Source organism: Diabrotica undecimpunctata, chromosome 5 (genome assembly GCF_040954645.1).
Source record: "Diabrotica undecimpunctata isolate CICGRU chromosome 5, icDiaUnde3, whole genome shotgun sequence".
Taxonomy (NCBI): domain Eukaryota; kingdom Metazoa; phylum Arthropoda; class Insecta; order Coleoptera; family Chrysomelidae; genus Diabrotica; species Diabrotica undecimpunctata.
In genome coordinates, this window is record NC_092807.1 from 22,148,275 (window position 1) to 22,166,047 (window position 17,773).

The 17,773-nt window shown below is 31.7% G+C and overlaps 1 protein-coding gene across 1 annotated transcript in view; it reads left to right on the plus strand.

The window, feature by feature from the left end:
* The window catches only part of LOC140440559 (uncharacterized), a 77,578-nt gene that overhangs the window by 24,911 nt on the left and 34,894 nt on the right, over positions 1 to 17,773 (plus strand). The window contains exon 4 of the mRNA XM_072530936.1: positions 13,594 to 13,681. Coding sequence (XP_072387037.1) covers positions 13,594 to 13,681 — 88 coding nt within the window. The remainder of the gene's footprint in view (positions 1 to 13,593; positions 13,682 to 17,773) is intronic.

Genomic DNA, 17,773 nt, shown 5'->3' on the forward strand with positions numbered 1-17,773 from the left:
GAAGTGAAAGTGTTCTTTCGAATAACTTTGTACCGTTTTATACTAAACCAAAATCGTTAGTAAACTCTGACCAGATTAGTCTAGTTAATATTTTTTTCCGTCCACCGTCCATTTATGATTAATTTTAACACCCTCAAAATCATTGATTAATGACCCCTATTAATAAATGATTTTCTATTAATGAACGATTTCATTATAGGCAACACAACATACATTGCTTGTATAAATTAATTTAACCACATTTAACGCTCTGTGATTGGCAGTGACCTGTGGTGTAGGCAACCAAACATATACCTATTTAAATATAAGATTGAATGCTCCGATAAATGAACTTTGATCAAATAAAAGGCATATATCGAGCACAGTTTAATTTAATCTTGTTTTTTTGGGCAAGATTAAATTAAACTGTGCTCGATATATGCCTTTTATTTGATCAATATACCTATTTATATTCCCACTAAAAAATTATTTAAAATGAAGTAGCCGCTGTAAGTACTCTCTGTCATTGTATGTCATTATTTATCGTTAAGTAAATAAAAATTTAAACTAAGATATTTTTGTTTCTGAAAAGTACGGTCGGCGGAAAAGTTTTGTAACGAACTCGTGAATTAAAATGACGATTAAAAATCTCGAACATTAACGCGCCCGCTTCGCTCACGCGTTAAAATATCTCAATTGTTAATCGCCCTTATTAATACACTTGTTGGTTAAATAACTATTATGTAAACACAAAAAGTTTATTAAACAAAATTAAATCAGCCTAATATTTTTTGAATAATAAAAGACAGAATTATTTTCTCTGAGTACTGGCTCAGAAAAAAACGAATTACCAACATTAAATTTGTTGGTATTTTTTGTCAACTTTCTATTGTTGGAAGCTAAGGGAACATGGAGGTGTTGCAATTTTTAGCGATAATATTTTATATAATTTGCTCTGCTAATTTTTTAGAAATAACTGAAGATTTCAACCTTGATTTCAAAAAAGCTTCTAATGGACTAAACAATTACTGTGATCTAATTTCTGCTTTTGGCTTAATCATAAATAATTATTAAATTTATTAGAATCACAACTAGATCAGCAATTTTTTTTGATAACATCTTAACAAACATATGCAGTGAGATAGTTGATTATGGAATTGTGGACCAATGTATTTCTGATCATCTTGTACAATTTCTGTACTTAACAATAAAATCTGAAAAAAGTCATAATGCTAATACATACAGAAGACATATAACATGTAATGAATGGCATCCTGATGTTAAAACAGTCGTTAAATAACGTTGACTGGGTTTCAGTTGTTTCTCTCAAAACAGCAACAGAATTAGCTTAATTTATTACCGAAATGTATGTTAAGTTAACTGAAATTAATATTCCGATAAAAAAATCACGAACTCATAGTAAAGCTCATATTTCTAGGTTTGATGATGAATTAAAAGTAATGCGAGAAAATCACAGTCAAGATAATTGCTGATCAAGAGCATTTCTTTTCCAATTCAGAAACTATATCTCGTGACAGTTGGAAAGTTATAAATTATCACAGAAATAAATTTCAAAATAAAAAAGTCTGTCCAAGCGCGATTACATCAAACGATTTTAATAATTACTTTTTAATAAGTTCTTTTAATTCCACAAATGAAAATTTAGCCATAGATTTTTTGACAGATGTACACTCTGCTTGCCACTCTTTTGAATATTTTGCATAGCTTAAAAAATTCACACTATAGGGATTTTTAATTCTTAAACAAAAAAATAATTGTGTGTCTTACTGAAGGGATTTTCCCAGGTATATTAAAAGTAACAAAAGTGCTACCAGTGTTCAAAAAGGGACCTTTAGATGAAATTTGAAATTATTGTCCCATCTCAATCATTTCTCATTTTAGGCAAAATTTTTAAATGTTCGTTTGATAGAATATCTAGAAAAATACAAAATACTTCACTGTAATCAATATGGCTTTAGAAAAAAAAGTGTACCACTACACTAGCTATACAGAAAATTGTGGGGGATGTAGTTGATGGTTTTAGGAATGTCATTTTGTGTCTTTTATATTATGTGACTTTTACATTGTGTTACTGTGTTTCGCATGAATTACTGGTGGAAAAAAATGAATAAATACGGTATTAGAGGAAACACGCTTAATCTATTTAGATCATACTTAACAAATAGAAAACAGTCAGTTTTTCTTAATACCAGCTTTTCTGAGTTAACACTGTCGAATATGGGGTTCCTCAAGATTCGATATTAGAACCCAATTTGTTTCTTATTTGTCTGAACGATTTATTTCACTATTCTTTTCCTATAAAATGTGTATGCTTCGCAGATGATACAACTTTTATTAATACTGATATTAATCAACATAATTTAAAAATTACAATAGACAGTGATATCAGATATCAAAAAACTGTTTTTTACATAATTGTCTGAAGCTAAATGCAGACAAAAATCAGAATTTGATTTTTAGTTCTGATTGGAAGTATATCTTAAGAAGTAGTGTTAAACTACTAGAAATCTTTCTACACCTCATTCAAATTCGACGTGCAGTAAAAGTAAACAAAGCCAGGCTACGCTACGTAAGACTCCATAGGCGTGCGGTTTTGCTTTCATATTTCCTATCAAATTAATAAAACAGTATGTACAATTAAAGATTTGTTTACTATGAACAACGAACATAAAATATACAATGTTAGTATTATTTTCAAGGAAATTCAAAATTAGCTTCACTACTGTAAAATAAAAAGAAACTTATGGTTTGACAAAAATAATAAAGCAGTAATTGCAACGTTGTTTTGACACTTAAACGATCGAAATCGAAACATCAAATACACTTATTTTTTAAAGTAAATTATTATTAAAATCAAAAGAAGTAACTTATTATTATGTTTTCAGTTTTTATTTGAAAAACAATAAAACTCACGTGATCCAGATTACAAATGTTACCAGAAATTGAAATCTCATTTTATATAAATTTCGTAAATTTGAATACAGATATACCTTAACTTAAAATGTTTTCATAAACGAAAATTTTGTATTAAAAAAAAAAATAAGGCGCACTTGGAGAAGTGCCGCCAGAAGTAAAAACTTCTTGAATTGCGTTGAAATTATGAGTATTAATATCTAAGAGCTTCCGGTTTAAACGGGGCTGCCAGTCATGAACTGAGCTCTTAATCACACCCCATTCGTTTTTTAAGGAAAACGAAGTTTCAAACAAAAACCTATGCAAATGTCCGAGAAAATCATTCGTCAAAAATAAAAACATTCTACATATCTGACTAATAAATAAAACAAAAAACTCACAGTGTAAATTAATATTTTATTCATAATCAGAGTCTGACGTGCTGCTCTCATTAACTACGTTAATTATCAGTGGTTCAACTTGAGTCTCAATGATATTGTCAGGATCCCACATCTTTTGTTGGACTTTCTGCTGAACATGCTGTATACATTTAATAATTTAATACGAAAGCAAAACCGTATGCCAAATTTTGATTTATTGACTAAGAAGGCTTCTGGCTGAGTACAAAATAAACAACTGATCAAATCCTATCACGCGATATAGAAAATGAAAGGGAAGGATATAACGAATATATTAAGATAGAAAATCAATTACATATCTTAATAGATTCGTTATATCGTTCCTTTTCATTTGCTATGTCGCAAGTTAGGTTTCGATCAGTTGTTTATTTTGAACTTAGCCAGAGGCCTTCCTTAAGTCAATAAATCAAAATTTGTCTATAGTACATTTATTTTCATTCATAGTGCCTTATGATATCTCGTACATAACTATACGTTCTATATAATCAAGATCCTGTGTAGTGCCATTTTGATAGTCGCCATGTTTTTTCTATCTTAATATATTCGTTATATACTCCCCGTTTAATAAATATCGACAACCGAGTTGAAGAAAGCGGATATTAAAAAGTGGCTGCGATCAAAAGTTTTGACAATTCAGTTCTAAAAGTCTAGCTTTTGACTATTGTGAATAAACATAAAAAAAATACACTATTGTTAGCATATTGTAGATGAAATGGGTAAAGAAAAAAGAAGGTATTCACAGGCACTCGAGGTAGATTCTGAGTAAAATACTACCTAAGTTACACTTTGAGCTTTTTGTTTTATTTATTACTCAGATATGTTGAATGTTTTTATTTTTGACAAGATTTTTCTGACCTTTGCATAGGTTTTTGCTTTGAAATTTCGTTTTCCTTAAACCAACGAATGGAGTGCCATTAAGAGCTCAGTTCACGAGTGGCAACTCCGTTTCAACCTTAAATATTACGTTAAAAACATTTTTACACATTTAATGTAATTGTATTTTAATTCCGTGCATTACAATAACGGATTCACGTTATTATGTTGTTGGAAAACCTCATTCTAACATGTTTATTCAGTTATTTTCAGTTCTGTTATTCCTGTGAACGACTTATGCTACGATGTCTACTTCATATTTTCATATGTATTTCATAATACAGGAAAATATAGGTTTATACATCGTTAAAAGTTGACAGTTTATTTATACTTACCGCAGCTCTATCTTGTATTTAGTGTAGAAATGTTTAGAAAGGTTTTCGAAGCCCCGCCCATTGTAACGTAAGAGGTGAGGTAGTCCATTAATAAACACAACTGACCGTTTCCACTAAACAGACTCGAGTTTCAAAAACTCGGGACTCGAAAAACAAAACGAACTGTTTCAAAACACGCCAGTCTTTAGTAAAGTTTGTGAAAAGTTGCTATTTTGTTTTATTGGATACGAGTTTGTGTTTTGTTTTGTTTTTATTTTGTCCGTTTGGTGGGAAACCGCCATTAGATATTACATTTAATTTTAAAACAATTTTTACATATTTAATTTAATTTTATTAATTCAACGCATTACAATAACGAATTTGCATATTATGTTTTTGGAAAACCTCATTCTAACATTTATTAATTTAATTTTATCTTTGTTATTTATTCTTCTGATCATAAAATATAAATGATAACATTTATTATAAATATAAATGAATAAATTCAAGCACTGTAATTCCCTGACGCACGCCCTGGATAAAATATTATCACTAGAACAACAGTGGTCCAATTAAGTTATAGCAATTCTTCCGCGTACAAGGACTACTAAATGATATGGTATGCTGAGTTTCGTATACGATGTCTATTTATATAGTTTATGAGGAGGATATTATGTACGTTTATACATTGTAAATCGTGATTTGGGAGTGCTCCTCGTAATATTCATAATGTTGATAACGTGTGTTGGTTTGTTTACTGCTACTGCATCTTTAAGATAAATTTGGTGTAGATAATTTTGATTGGAGTGCTATATATATATATGCCTATAATTCATGCCAACAAAGGTAAGTTTAACATAAACTCCAACCTCCATGATCACGATACAAGATCTAGAGATGCATAAAAAATTCGACTGATGTTGGTTTGTATAACTTGTTTCCAGATGAGTTATACTGTTCTCTGCGCCATACCGTGAGCACATTTCTACTATTGTCTTAAAGATCTGGTGTTTAGTTTTGCTTGTAATATCGTCGCTTCATATAATCGAGTATAGTTGTCGTATTAGTGTCTTTTTTTTTTCTTTATTTTATTTACTATCTCTGTTTCATCTGATTTCGTGTTTGTTAAAGATGCCCCCAAAAGTAATCCAAAACTGTGTTCAGAATGGTATTTTAGTTGAGAAAATAATGAGAAATTCCAGAAAACTGTCGAAAAAGACGTAAATTTTCGAAAAAATTTGAAATTTGGTCATTCAAGTAAATGTAATAGCATTTCATCCTCCGATATAAAAGCTGTGCTTATTTTTACTTAAAAATATATACCTTTAGACAACTTTTCCTAAATTTTGAAAAAAATAAAAGATATGTTTTTGAGATACGATTTTTTAAAAATAGAGGATTTTTAAAATTTTCTGAATTTTCTTGGATAACTATATAGGCTAATTTTAACACCGGTATCATATTTAACCGGAAAATTTTACATTAAAAACATATTTTTGAATATTTTTTAAGCATCTAAAGCCCGTTATGCAAGAAAGAGTGATAAAATACGAGAATTTTTTTTTTTCTTAGAAAAAGTTGAATTATCCATATAAACCGCTATTTTGAATCTAGAAGGTTGAAATTTGGTAAAATGTCATATTTTATAGTACAGAATATGACTGTAAATTAAAGGCAAATCGAGAGGGGTCGTCTGACCAACTTTGCATAGTTGACGTGGATTACCCATACCAGCTATCCTTCAAAGCGTCTATGCTCTTGGTATGTACCTCAGTCCTAAGCAGACCACAAAGTAGTCACTACAAAAATACCGAAACCATAAAATAACAATAAAAATAATACATGAATTTAAAAAAAAAACTGCCTAATATGATTGAATTCTCTACTATATATGCGTATTTTTTATTTCATAAAAATCTGTTAAAATGCCGATTCATGTTGCCACTTTAAATGTTTTTTTGTGAGTATGATGGCCTTGGACTAACCAATTAGCCAGACTTTTAATGTTCTAAAATTAAAAGGCATGCAACTAGTTTTATTTACTATGATTGCCGAGGATCTTCAGCATCAATGGCTAATCTCCTTCTAATTTTATGTATGAAATACTTCATTTTTAGACCTATTTGATTCATGGACATGGTGGATGGAAAGGATGTAAAATCTTCACTAACTAGCAAACGCTGCCTGCACCAAACTTCAACGCATCTAATCTATTCAATTTTTCTCTAACAAAAATTAAATAGATTTTTATGTAATTTTTGTTTAACGGAATAGGATAAAACAATAAATATTGCAACAGAACAATAAGGTTTGTTTATTAAGTAAAATATTCTACTTAAAACATTAAATAGTTAAATGGTTTAAAATTAAAATATTGAATTTTACTATCGTCTGTTTTTATATACCTACATTAAAGTTTTTTTCAACTATTCCTACTATATGTATTATTTTAATATGGTCTTACGATCTCGTGAATTCGACATCATAGCATTAAGTGAAACGTGGTTACGCATTGATGTTTCGAGTATGGAACTCTTTCCGAATAATTATGTCGTATACAGAAAAGACCGAAAATTCCATGAGGTGGACAAGGTGAAGGGTGGTGGTATAGTGCTCGCGTTAAAAGATTTCATAACATCTGAAATATTGGACATTACGGCTCTCGACGCACAATTTCCACTAATTGATCTTATTATTGTCAAGTGCCCGATTGGTTTAACATTAAATCTTATGGATTCATAATTAGAAATAGTCGAAATCTCACTAATACTAAGGCAATTAAATTACTTTATTTCACTTTTGTACGCTGTAAACTGGAATATGCCTCTGTCATTTGGTCACCTTTTTATGATGAACTTATCCAACTTATAGAGCAGGTCCAGCGTACATTTTTGTCTTTCAAAATTAACGGCATATATCCCAAGAGGGGCATCAGCAATAGTGAGTTGTGTAGCGGTTTGGACGTAGTATCATTAGAATCTAGACGAATTAATGCCTCCCTAATATTCCTGTACAAGCTACTACACAATCTCATTGACTGCCCTGATATTCTTCGACAAATAAATTTTAACGTTCCATCTTATCCAGTGAGAAATTCGATTACGTTCAGAAATACACAAGCTAGAACTAATCTTATGTTAAATTCTCCTCTATTTCTCATGTGCAACTATTATAATTCCTTAAGTGCTTACTGCGATATATTTCACTGCAGTTTAAAGCAGCTTACTAGGATGGCTGAGATCTACCTAGGTGATTGAGTAGTTTCTTTATGTTAAGGTAAAATACTCGAAAAATGTGTTATTTAGTTAGTACCTATGAATTATTAATATTTCATTTAACTTTAGTATTGTATTTTGTCCTATAAATGGATTCTGTTGGACAATAAACGCTATTATTATTATTATTATTATTAAGATGACGAATATTTGCTTCATTACAATTAGACAATTAATGCAATTTGTGTAACTGACTTATGGATTAATTATTAGATATTGGCATATTGCTCCACTCTCTGAATGTATTGAACTCAAATAATTTCAAATTATATTGACCCCCAAAATTAATCGATAGTTTGGACCTTCAATTAATACATATTTTTTTGTCAATAATGACACCTGTCTCTTTACTTTACCTTATTGAAGCAACGATGCTTCGAGAAGTGGTCCGAGAGCATTCTCCAGGGTTTTGATACTAACTCTTTCATAGTGTTGGATAATGCATCTTATCACTATCAAAGCTGCCTTTTTGAACGCATTCCAACGATGACTATTCGAAAATTCGTTAGGGGGAGCTGACTATGAGAAAAATACATTATATTTACAGCGTAATACATATCATCAATATGCTGTTGATTCAATAAAAAGACTTTATGGTATTACTGTTTTGAGACCACCTTATAATTGCGAGTTGAATCAAATTAAAGCAAATTTGACTAACATATATAGCCTGAAAGAATTGGGGGAACCCTTTTGTGCATGTATTATAAATAGAAGAAAATATGTGCAAGTTGGATAGGATAATGGAAAATGTTATTGAACGTGTTAAATCAATTTATCAAATCAGAAGACTTGATAAAATACCAGGGTTCCGATGATTTTTATAAACTAAGCTGTAAGTAAAACTTTAATGTGTTAAATATAGATATCTTTATCATGGTAATAGACATTTTATGCAAAACGTTTACTAATGAATTTACTATAATTGTGTTAAAGATAATCTCTTAAAGATATTATCCGTTTTAAGTATAAAAGTAAAATTTAAAAGTATTATGTAAAAGTAGTATCTTCTTCATGTGCCTTGTCCGTTCCGAACGTTGGCAATCAACATGGCTATTCTGACTTTGTTTACGGCAGATCAGAATAGTTCAGAAGATGACAATCCGAACCATTGCCGCAAGTTTTGGAGCCACGAGTGTCTTCTCCTCCCTGGACCCCTTCTGCTGTCTATTTTCCCTTGAACGATCAGTTGTAGTACTCTATATTTATTATGTCTCATAACGTGACCCAAGTATTCCAACTTTCTTTTCTTTATACTTATTCCTACCTCTCTCTCTTTACCTATCCGGCATAGTACCTCTTCGTTGGTCACGTGCTCAGTCCAGGATATACGTAATATACGTCGGTAAGCCCACATTTCGAAGGGCTCTACTTTTTTCATCAATGTTGCGGTCATTGTCCATAAAAGTAGTATAAAATTAGTATTTCTTGGATGTAGGTCCAATAAGTAATATTACATTTGGAACTATATTTTATTGTGCCATAGAAATCAACATTTCGGTAGGTAACCCTTGCCTTTGTTAAAATTCTAAAATGTACAAGATTACGAACAAAAAGTTATTGTAAAATATATAGAAACTTACTAAAACCTGACCTATCTTGTATGTTCGTTTAACAAATCTGAAATTACAAAATGGTGAATTTCTTTATACTTGCTTTTACTGTAGGCTTACGGGTTCTTTTAATAGAAGAAAGACTGTTTTCCAATACAAGCCAAGCCATAGAATGTTTCTCAACTATAAAAAATAAAAAAAACGTATGTTTTCGGCAAATATATTGGCTTCTTGGACGTAAATCAAAACTTAACATCCAAAACAAAATTCTTCTATACAAAGCCATACTCAAACTTATCTGGTTCTACGGACTACACATATGGGGCTGTGCAAAACCAACGTCGCTGAATATTATCCAAAGATTCCAGTCTAAAATGTTAAGATCGATAGTGGATGCACCATGGTACATAAGTAATCAAACACTTCACTACGACTTAAATATTCCTTTCATCAGAGAAGAAATCCATCGAGCCACGGAGTCACAAAATGAACTTACCATTCACCATAAAAATGAGCTAGTAAGAGAACTATTCAACAATGATCCAGCCACAAGAAGACTAGATAGAACCTGGCCCCAAGACCTACTTCAAAACTAAACCAAAATAGAATAAGGTGAGACATCATTGGAAGTCTCTCTTTCACGCGCAAAACCTGTAACACATTTACTTAATACTCTGTAATGATGTAGATTGTAAATAAACATATATATATATATATATATATATATATATATATATATATATATATATATATATATATATATATATATATAATAAAAAAAATGTTTTCACTTCCATCTCTGGTAAGTGAACGAATACAGAAATGTTTACTTAGCTTCTGATAGACTAAACTGGAAATTGTTGATACTAGGGGAAACAGTCCCAGTATCTGGAGAAAAAATGCCAGAGTACCGGCTTGTTTAAAATCTTGTTTAAGAGCTCCACCGGCTTTTATTCTCCTAAAATTCTCTCACGGTCTAAAACACTCAATGCTGAATTCTTTGATCGCCTCTTAATTTACTTCGATTCTCGTGCCGGTCTTAATAAACTTTAATAAATGCAAAATTCTATTGTTGACCCGAAATTCTATTATACAAAGTAGTATAAATAATATCATGAGTAGTAGCCTACAATTAAAAAAAAAAGGCAAAAAGGTATTTTGCCTAAAATCCGAGCTTTAGTTATAATAATATTAAATGGTGTAAAATATGCATTACGCAAATTTATAAGCATAACACAATAATAACTAAAACAGGCTAAATGCGATTTCTATGATAAGAAATTATTTTTAAGTATTATAGATAAAGATTTTAGGTTAACCGCTACTAAAATTCTTCTTTTCGTTGTAGATATTTTTATCTGTTAATATCGTAATATTTCTTAGAAGGTAGACTGCCAATTATTCTCCCATCTCTGGCAGGCTTCCTTGCGTACGCTTTCTTCCTTCATTCTTCATACATGCTTATAACATTTACGTTAATTTGATCTTCCTAATTTTATTACATCTCATCTCTTCTTGTTATGCCGTCTACATATACCATGCGGTCCATATGTATGGAATAAATTCATTTTTAGCGTTACTATGTACTATCTGAAAAAAACCTGAAACAGGTCGATTTTTATTCTTAAATTGACAATTTACAGTATGAAAATATTATCTCCCTCAAGCAGCCCCTTTAAATTATAAGCACCCTCTCGAAAATTTTAAATAACAAAGGGGGTCGTGTGGCACCTTGTTAGAAGGGGATTTTAGTCCTCTGTTCAGCAATATAAAGTTTTTTGAGTTTGTGCAATCATAACTGAGAAAATTGATGTTTACGAAAATCCGCAACTCGAAAACTGGCCGCCGTCAATGATGTAAGTAAATCATCTATTTTGAGAGTTTTGCATAAAGAAAAATACCACCCTTACAAAGTTCAGTTTGTTCAGGAGTTAAATGAAGATGATCCCGATAGAAGGCAAGAATTCTGTGAAATGATGATGTACGGAATGAACGCAGATTTGCAGTTCATAAACAAAATAGTTTTTTCTGATGAAGCGACGTTTCATTTAAACGGAACGGTTAACAAACTCAGAGAAAATCATCACTTGGTGTGTGAAACTCACGCAATATCCTAAAAAAAATTAACATTTAGGCTGGTATCATTAATAATAAAATTATTGGTCTTTATTTTTTTGAGGGCACAGTTGATGGTGAGGTTTATCTAGATTTTTTGATTAACTTTTTAGTGCCTACATTACGAAGATTTTTTCCTGATGTCAATCATACAAATAAGATAGATCGATCTATCTACTACCAACAAGACAAAGCTCTTCCGCATTTTGCACGTGCAGTTAGAAATTATTTAAACGAGGTTTTTCCCAATAGGTGGATTGGAAGACGTGGAACGATCGAATGGCCGGCTAGATCTCAGATTTGATTTCTCTCGATTACTTCTTATAAGGTTATTTAAAATCTAAAGTATATTTTAATAGACCAAACACTATTGCTGATTTAAAAGTTAGGATAACGGAAGAAATTAACAAAATAACCCCCGAGGTCGTACAAAATGTTGTGCGAGAATTCCAAAATCGCCTCGGCTATTGTCAAGAAGTGAATGGTGGTCATTTTGAACATTTAATTTATTTGAAAATTGCATTGAAAAATACATTCTAAATATTATGTGACATTATTATCTTCATTCAACCTAAAGTTTTGTGATAGAGACATTATCAAAATTTTACATCTTAAAAATCAATTTTCTTAGCAATGATTGCACCAAACTTAAAAAACTTTATATTTCTGAACAGAGAACTAAAATCCCTTTCTAACAAGGTGCCACACGACCCCCTTTGTTATTTAAAATTTTCGAGGGGGTGCTTATAATTCAAAGGGGGTGCTAGAAGAGAATAATATTTTCATACTGTAAATTGTCAATTTGAGAATAAAAATCGACCTGTTTTAGGTTTTCTTCAGATAGTACATAATAACGCCAAAAATGAATTTATTCCATACATATGGACCGCATGGTATAAATATAAACATTTCCGCTAACCTAAGCATATATTTGAAAAATATCAATATCTTTTCTCGTACCTATTTCATATATTCTAATAGGTATCATACGTGGTCGTCCAGAAACTAAAGAACGATTGTGGATAACGCGCGGCACCAATCTCTTGCTGCCGCGAGTTTGTGCGCGCCAGTTGCCCCTGTTTGTCGCATCGGTGTCAGCCAAGTCTTCTTACTGTGTGGTCCCGCGTCTTAGTTCTATAACATTTTGAAATGGTGGCGCCCATTGAAAATCCCGTCAAATGTAAAATACGCAGTGTGATTCGCTTTGTCAATGTAAGGGTTTAGTTCAAGTAGAGTTTATACCTAGGAGTGAAACAATAAATTCAGAAGCCTATTGCGAAAAAACGATGTCTCATGTTGTCGACGAAGGTGTTTCTGATTTGCGACAATGCATCCATGCATCGGCAAGAACTTCAACGTCTACAATGGGTAATTTTCGAGCAACCTCCATTCAGCGCAGACTGGCGGTAGAAGACTACAACATCGGCGTCGAAAAAATGATTCTACACGATACAATAAATGCCTTGAAAACCAAAGTAACTAAAATAAAATATAGACTAAGTTATTGTAACTTTTTAAATAAAATTTTGTGTTGATATTCTGTTTGTTCTTAATTTTTTATGTCAAAACTTTCTTTACTTTCTATGACCAAGGTACAAGTTTTTACTCTAAGATATCCTGACTGAGTTGCTGCTTTATTGATAAGGTTTTTTAATATTGTACAGGATCTGAACTACTGGAGGTGTCAATAGATTTATTTATTATTTATATATTACATTTGCATATAAGATTAAATAATGTAACCTAAATTCACATTAAAAACATTTAACGGTTTTTTACTCAAATATTAAGTGGCTTAAATCATGTACACTGATGATGGAATATTGATTCCGAAAACGTTTTGTGGTGTAGCCCGATTGCATGTTTTAATTATATACCTTCTATAAAAGATTTTTAAATAATTTTTTTTATTATTTTAACGAATAATAAATATAAAAGAAATGGAATTAGACTTTGTTTTTGTATGATTCCTCCAGATAAAGTAATAACGAATTTATAAAAAACATTGTGCATGAATGTTAAGTAAATCAGTTGCATGTTTTTCCAATAAACAGTTAAAAAAATTTTAGTAATACATAACTTTTACATATAGCGATTTGGATGTTTGAGTATTGTTTTAATTTAGTTTTATCAAATAAAATTATTTTTGTAGGAACATCATAAGCTACATTCAATTGGCGATGAAGAGAAAAAGATAATCGACCAAGTTCGGTCAGAACACCAGAAAAAACTAATGGAAAGTAAGTAATACAAAGATAACTCGCTTTAATCACCAATACCAATATCTTCTTCTTGAATGCCTATCCGTTTCGGATGTTCGCGACCATCATGTCAATCTGTATTTTATTTTAATCTGTATTTATACCAAATCAACTAGCCTATATTTGACCACTGCTGAACGTAGACCTCCCGTAAACTTTTCCACTTATTTCTATCTCGAGCTTCTTGCATCAAGTTCGTGGTGATGTGCTTAATATAATCCGTCCATCTATTCGGCAGGAGTCCTTCGATGTGCCTCTTATCTTGGTCGCCATTGCAATATCTTTATAGTACATCTATTATCCGTCAGTCTGGCAACATGTCCAGCCCAACTTTATTTTGCCATGGCTATTCTGTCAACTGCATCCGTACCCTTGTTCTTCTTCGTATTTCTAGGTTTAGAAGATACTTTATCCCTGATGATAATGCCCAACATTGTTCTTTTCGTCGCGTTTTATGTAACTCTTATTTTATTTATTGATATTATCGTCAGGGTTACTGTTTCTGCATCATATGTGAGAACCGGTAGAACACATTGCTTAAAAACCTTGCTTTTTAAACAAACTGGATAATTAAATATAAAAATGTTGTTAATCTGCCAAAAGCAGTACGTTTGAAACCTATCGTTCTTTGTATTTCAGTTGTCTGATAACCTCGAAATAAGCAAATCTCATGTAGAAATTTGTAAGCTGTTACTTGGTCGACGCTATGACTTGTAACATTTTTTTAATTAATATATTAAATTAATTTTAATTCCTTTTACCCATGTGGATGATACGCTGATGGTCGTGTTTACGATCAGAAATTTTTATTGGAAAACTACCGGAATATGACTGAATAATCTACCTAAGTATTTATTTAAAGACGCCGGTCTGGCGAATCCTTAGCTAATCCTCTTTTTCATAAAAGCGGTAATTGTCGTCGAACGCCCGTTGTAATGTTTTTCAGGAAAAACCTAATCTAGGAGATTTGATGTTTCATCACGTTTTTAGGTATAAGTATACCGTTATGTTCAATGTTAATTAGAACTTTTTACCTTCTCAGAAATACATACAGCTGGCCTATCATTTTTGGGGGGAAGATACCCTCACCTTTTCTTGGGTAGCTTGGTAAAATTTTAGAGGAACCAAGTCACTTATCGGTGGGCATTCGTCGAGTTAAGACGCTTAGTTCACATTATCGTATCTGCTACTTTACCGTCTCTGTGCATTTTCTTTATAAGTGTGTATACACTTGCTTATTAGAGTTTTTTTATCTTACACTATATTAGTTTAAGTATAGTTGTAAAGCACCTTTAAGGGTAAATAAATTCAGTGTTTAATACCAGTACAGTATTAACTTCAGTGACTTAAAGCAGCAGTCGCCAGGAATTACTGTAAGTTAACATAATCTTAATATCTCCACCTATCCGGGCAAGTCATATGGTATGGCATCATATCATCTTCCATTATCTGGACGTATCTAACGATCATACATGTCTTCAAATGTAGTTGAGAGTAGCTACTGAATTTTGCAGTCAATTAAAGAACATTCTATATTTTTTTTTGTTACGAATCAAATAATCGACTTAACCAAGTGCGGTTTGGTTAAATTTTTATGTTTTCACTTCAGTAACTTTTTTGTATTTTTGTAAATTTAGATTTTATTAATTTTTGTTATCTTTGGTTTTTGTTATAATTTTTTATTCATTTTTTTTGCTGTAATATCTCGAGATACGCCAAAACTTTATTTGTGCATGATTGTGTTATACTTATATCTTTGTAAAGGTATTTTCTAATTATATTTCTGCTATTTTTTTATATGTATACCTACCACCATTTCATAGTTGTTTGTGTATTTTTATTACTTGTGTTGCATTCAGCAGCGTCGTAATTTTGTTGTTGTTTAATATATTGTTATTGTTTTATGTATGTATTTTATTTGTCGACTCCTAACAAAGTTAACTGATATATTTGCTTTTTACCTTTAAATATAACTATACCTTTGACCAGTAGAAAGATCAGGCTTAAGTTTAGTAGGTAAGTAAGTGTAATACCTTATATATTTATTTTTTGTTTATGTAGAGTGTTAACCAAATTTATTTAATAATTAACTGTGATATCTTTTCTTGGGTTTGACTTCTGAACCTAAATATCTTTCCTTATCTCTTTTCTTTTCTAAGGTTTCTTAATTTTCTCCTTAAACCCCAAAAAATTAAGTGGCGCCCTGTTCCCTATCTTATCTTATCTTTGGTAATTTTACCCATCTATCTTTTTGTTTATTTCTGTATCTTTTTCTAATATCTCCTATCGTATCATTACTTATTTCGTCCGTTGGACCCATTCCTGGTTCCAAAAGCTAGTTTCGAACCCATGACTCGCTCTCCACCAACCATCTGGCTGCCGTCCGCAGTGTCTCCATTGGTGACCTTTCTAGCACCTTCCAAATAGGTTTCCGACGTTACAGACTTTCAATTTGAATTTTGTAGTGTATTGCAAGGTTGGTCATAAATTTGTTCTTTGAGTTGTTAATTTTAAGAATCTTCATAGCTTAAGTTTTTTCAGCATTTTTATAGCTTTTTTAACGCTATTAGATATTAAGACAATGCCATCGGCAGATCTTAGGTGGTTTAGATCATATCCATTTATATTAATTCCCATATAATCATATCGTTTTATTCTCTTAAACGTATATTCGAATACAGCCGTTAACAATGTCCGATTGTATCATCCTGTAAAATTCCACGTTCTATCCGAAATGTTTTATTTTCGGATAGAACGTGGTCAACGATCAATTTTATGATGACCTATATGGTTTGAAATTCCTTTTCATAGTCTACGATTATAAGAAAGATCTATTTTCAGTTTAATAACCTAATAGATGATAATTTGTTCCATATTTATAAGAAAAAATTACTGACCCGTTGGCTTTGCCATGGCACTGGCCTAACCTAACCTAACCTGTTGGCTTAACCAAAACAGTTTCGTTATTATCTTCATGAATAGTATGCATGTATGTCACTTTTTGTGCATTATTGCATTATGTCACTGGAAGGGGGTTACACCTCTTGTCAAAGAAGTTTTCTTGATCTGAAGAATAACTAGAGATTACGTTTTATCTTACATCTATCTATTAAGTTGCCTTTTACTCTTCTAAGAAATCTCAAATTGCACATCCCGCATTTCGATCTTCAAGTCTTTTTATCTCCACATGAATCTTCATTGATTTTATGGTCTCCCATTGTTGCCATAACTCCGTTAATTCATGTAGTTGGTGGCCTTCCTCGTTTCTTTCTATTAGACATATATAGAGTATAGTAAAAGTTTTTTTGATTATATATCTTCTTCCATGCGCCTCACATGCCTATACCATATAAATTGTCTTGTCTTGATTCATTTAGTTATCCTGTGTGTTCGATGCATGTGTCACCTAATTAATATAATTATTTGGTATGCACTTACTTGCTACTACTAGTATGCATGTACTTTTTGCTTTGCCATTTCCGTCATCTGCCAACATTCTAATTTGTATGTCAATATTGACTCTATATTGATAGAATATATATCGTAGAATAATGCGCATACTCTGGACAGCACATCGCACAAATGTCTCAATGTTGACAGAACTCGACATCAATACTAGGCTTACCACAATCATCAACCAAAATATATTGAGGTACTTTGGACACATTACCAGACGAATGGAAGGCATGGAGAGGTTGGTGGTTGAAGGCAAGGTAGACGGTAAAAGAACCCGAGGAAGATCGCCACTCCGATGGTCAGACCAAATAAAGTGCGCTACCGGTTACTCTCTGTCTAAGGCAGTACACCGCGCCCAGGAGAGAGAAGAATGGATAGCAACTATTCGTCAAATACCATAAGGTCACCACATCCTTACGAAGGATAAAGGATAGAGGAGGAGGAGGATTGACTCAACAATTATGGCTCTGTTGATTGTCAAGTTTGTATTACTGGAAATTCGATTGGACCAAATAAAAAATTTAAAACATGTACCCTCTTATTAAACTCTGGTAAACTCTGCGTTGGATATTACACCCAGATGACACTTTGCCAAATATAGTAGTGCCTAGATAT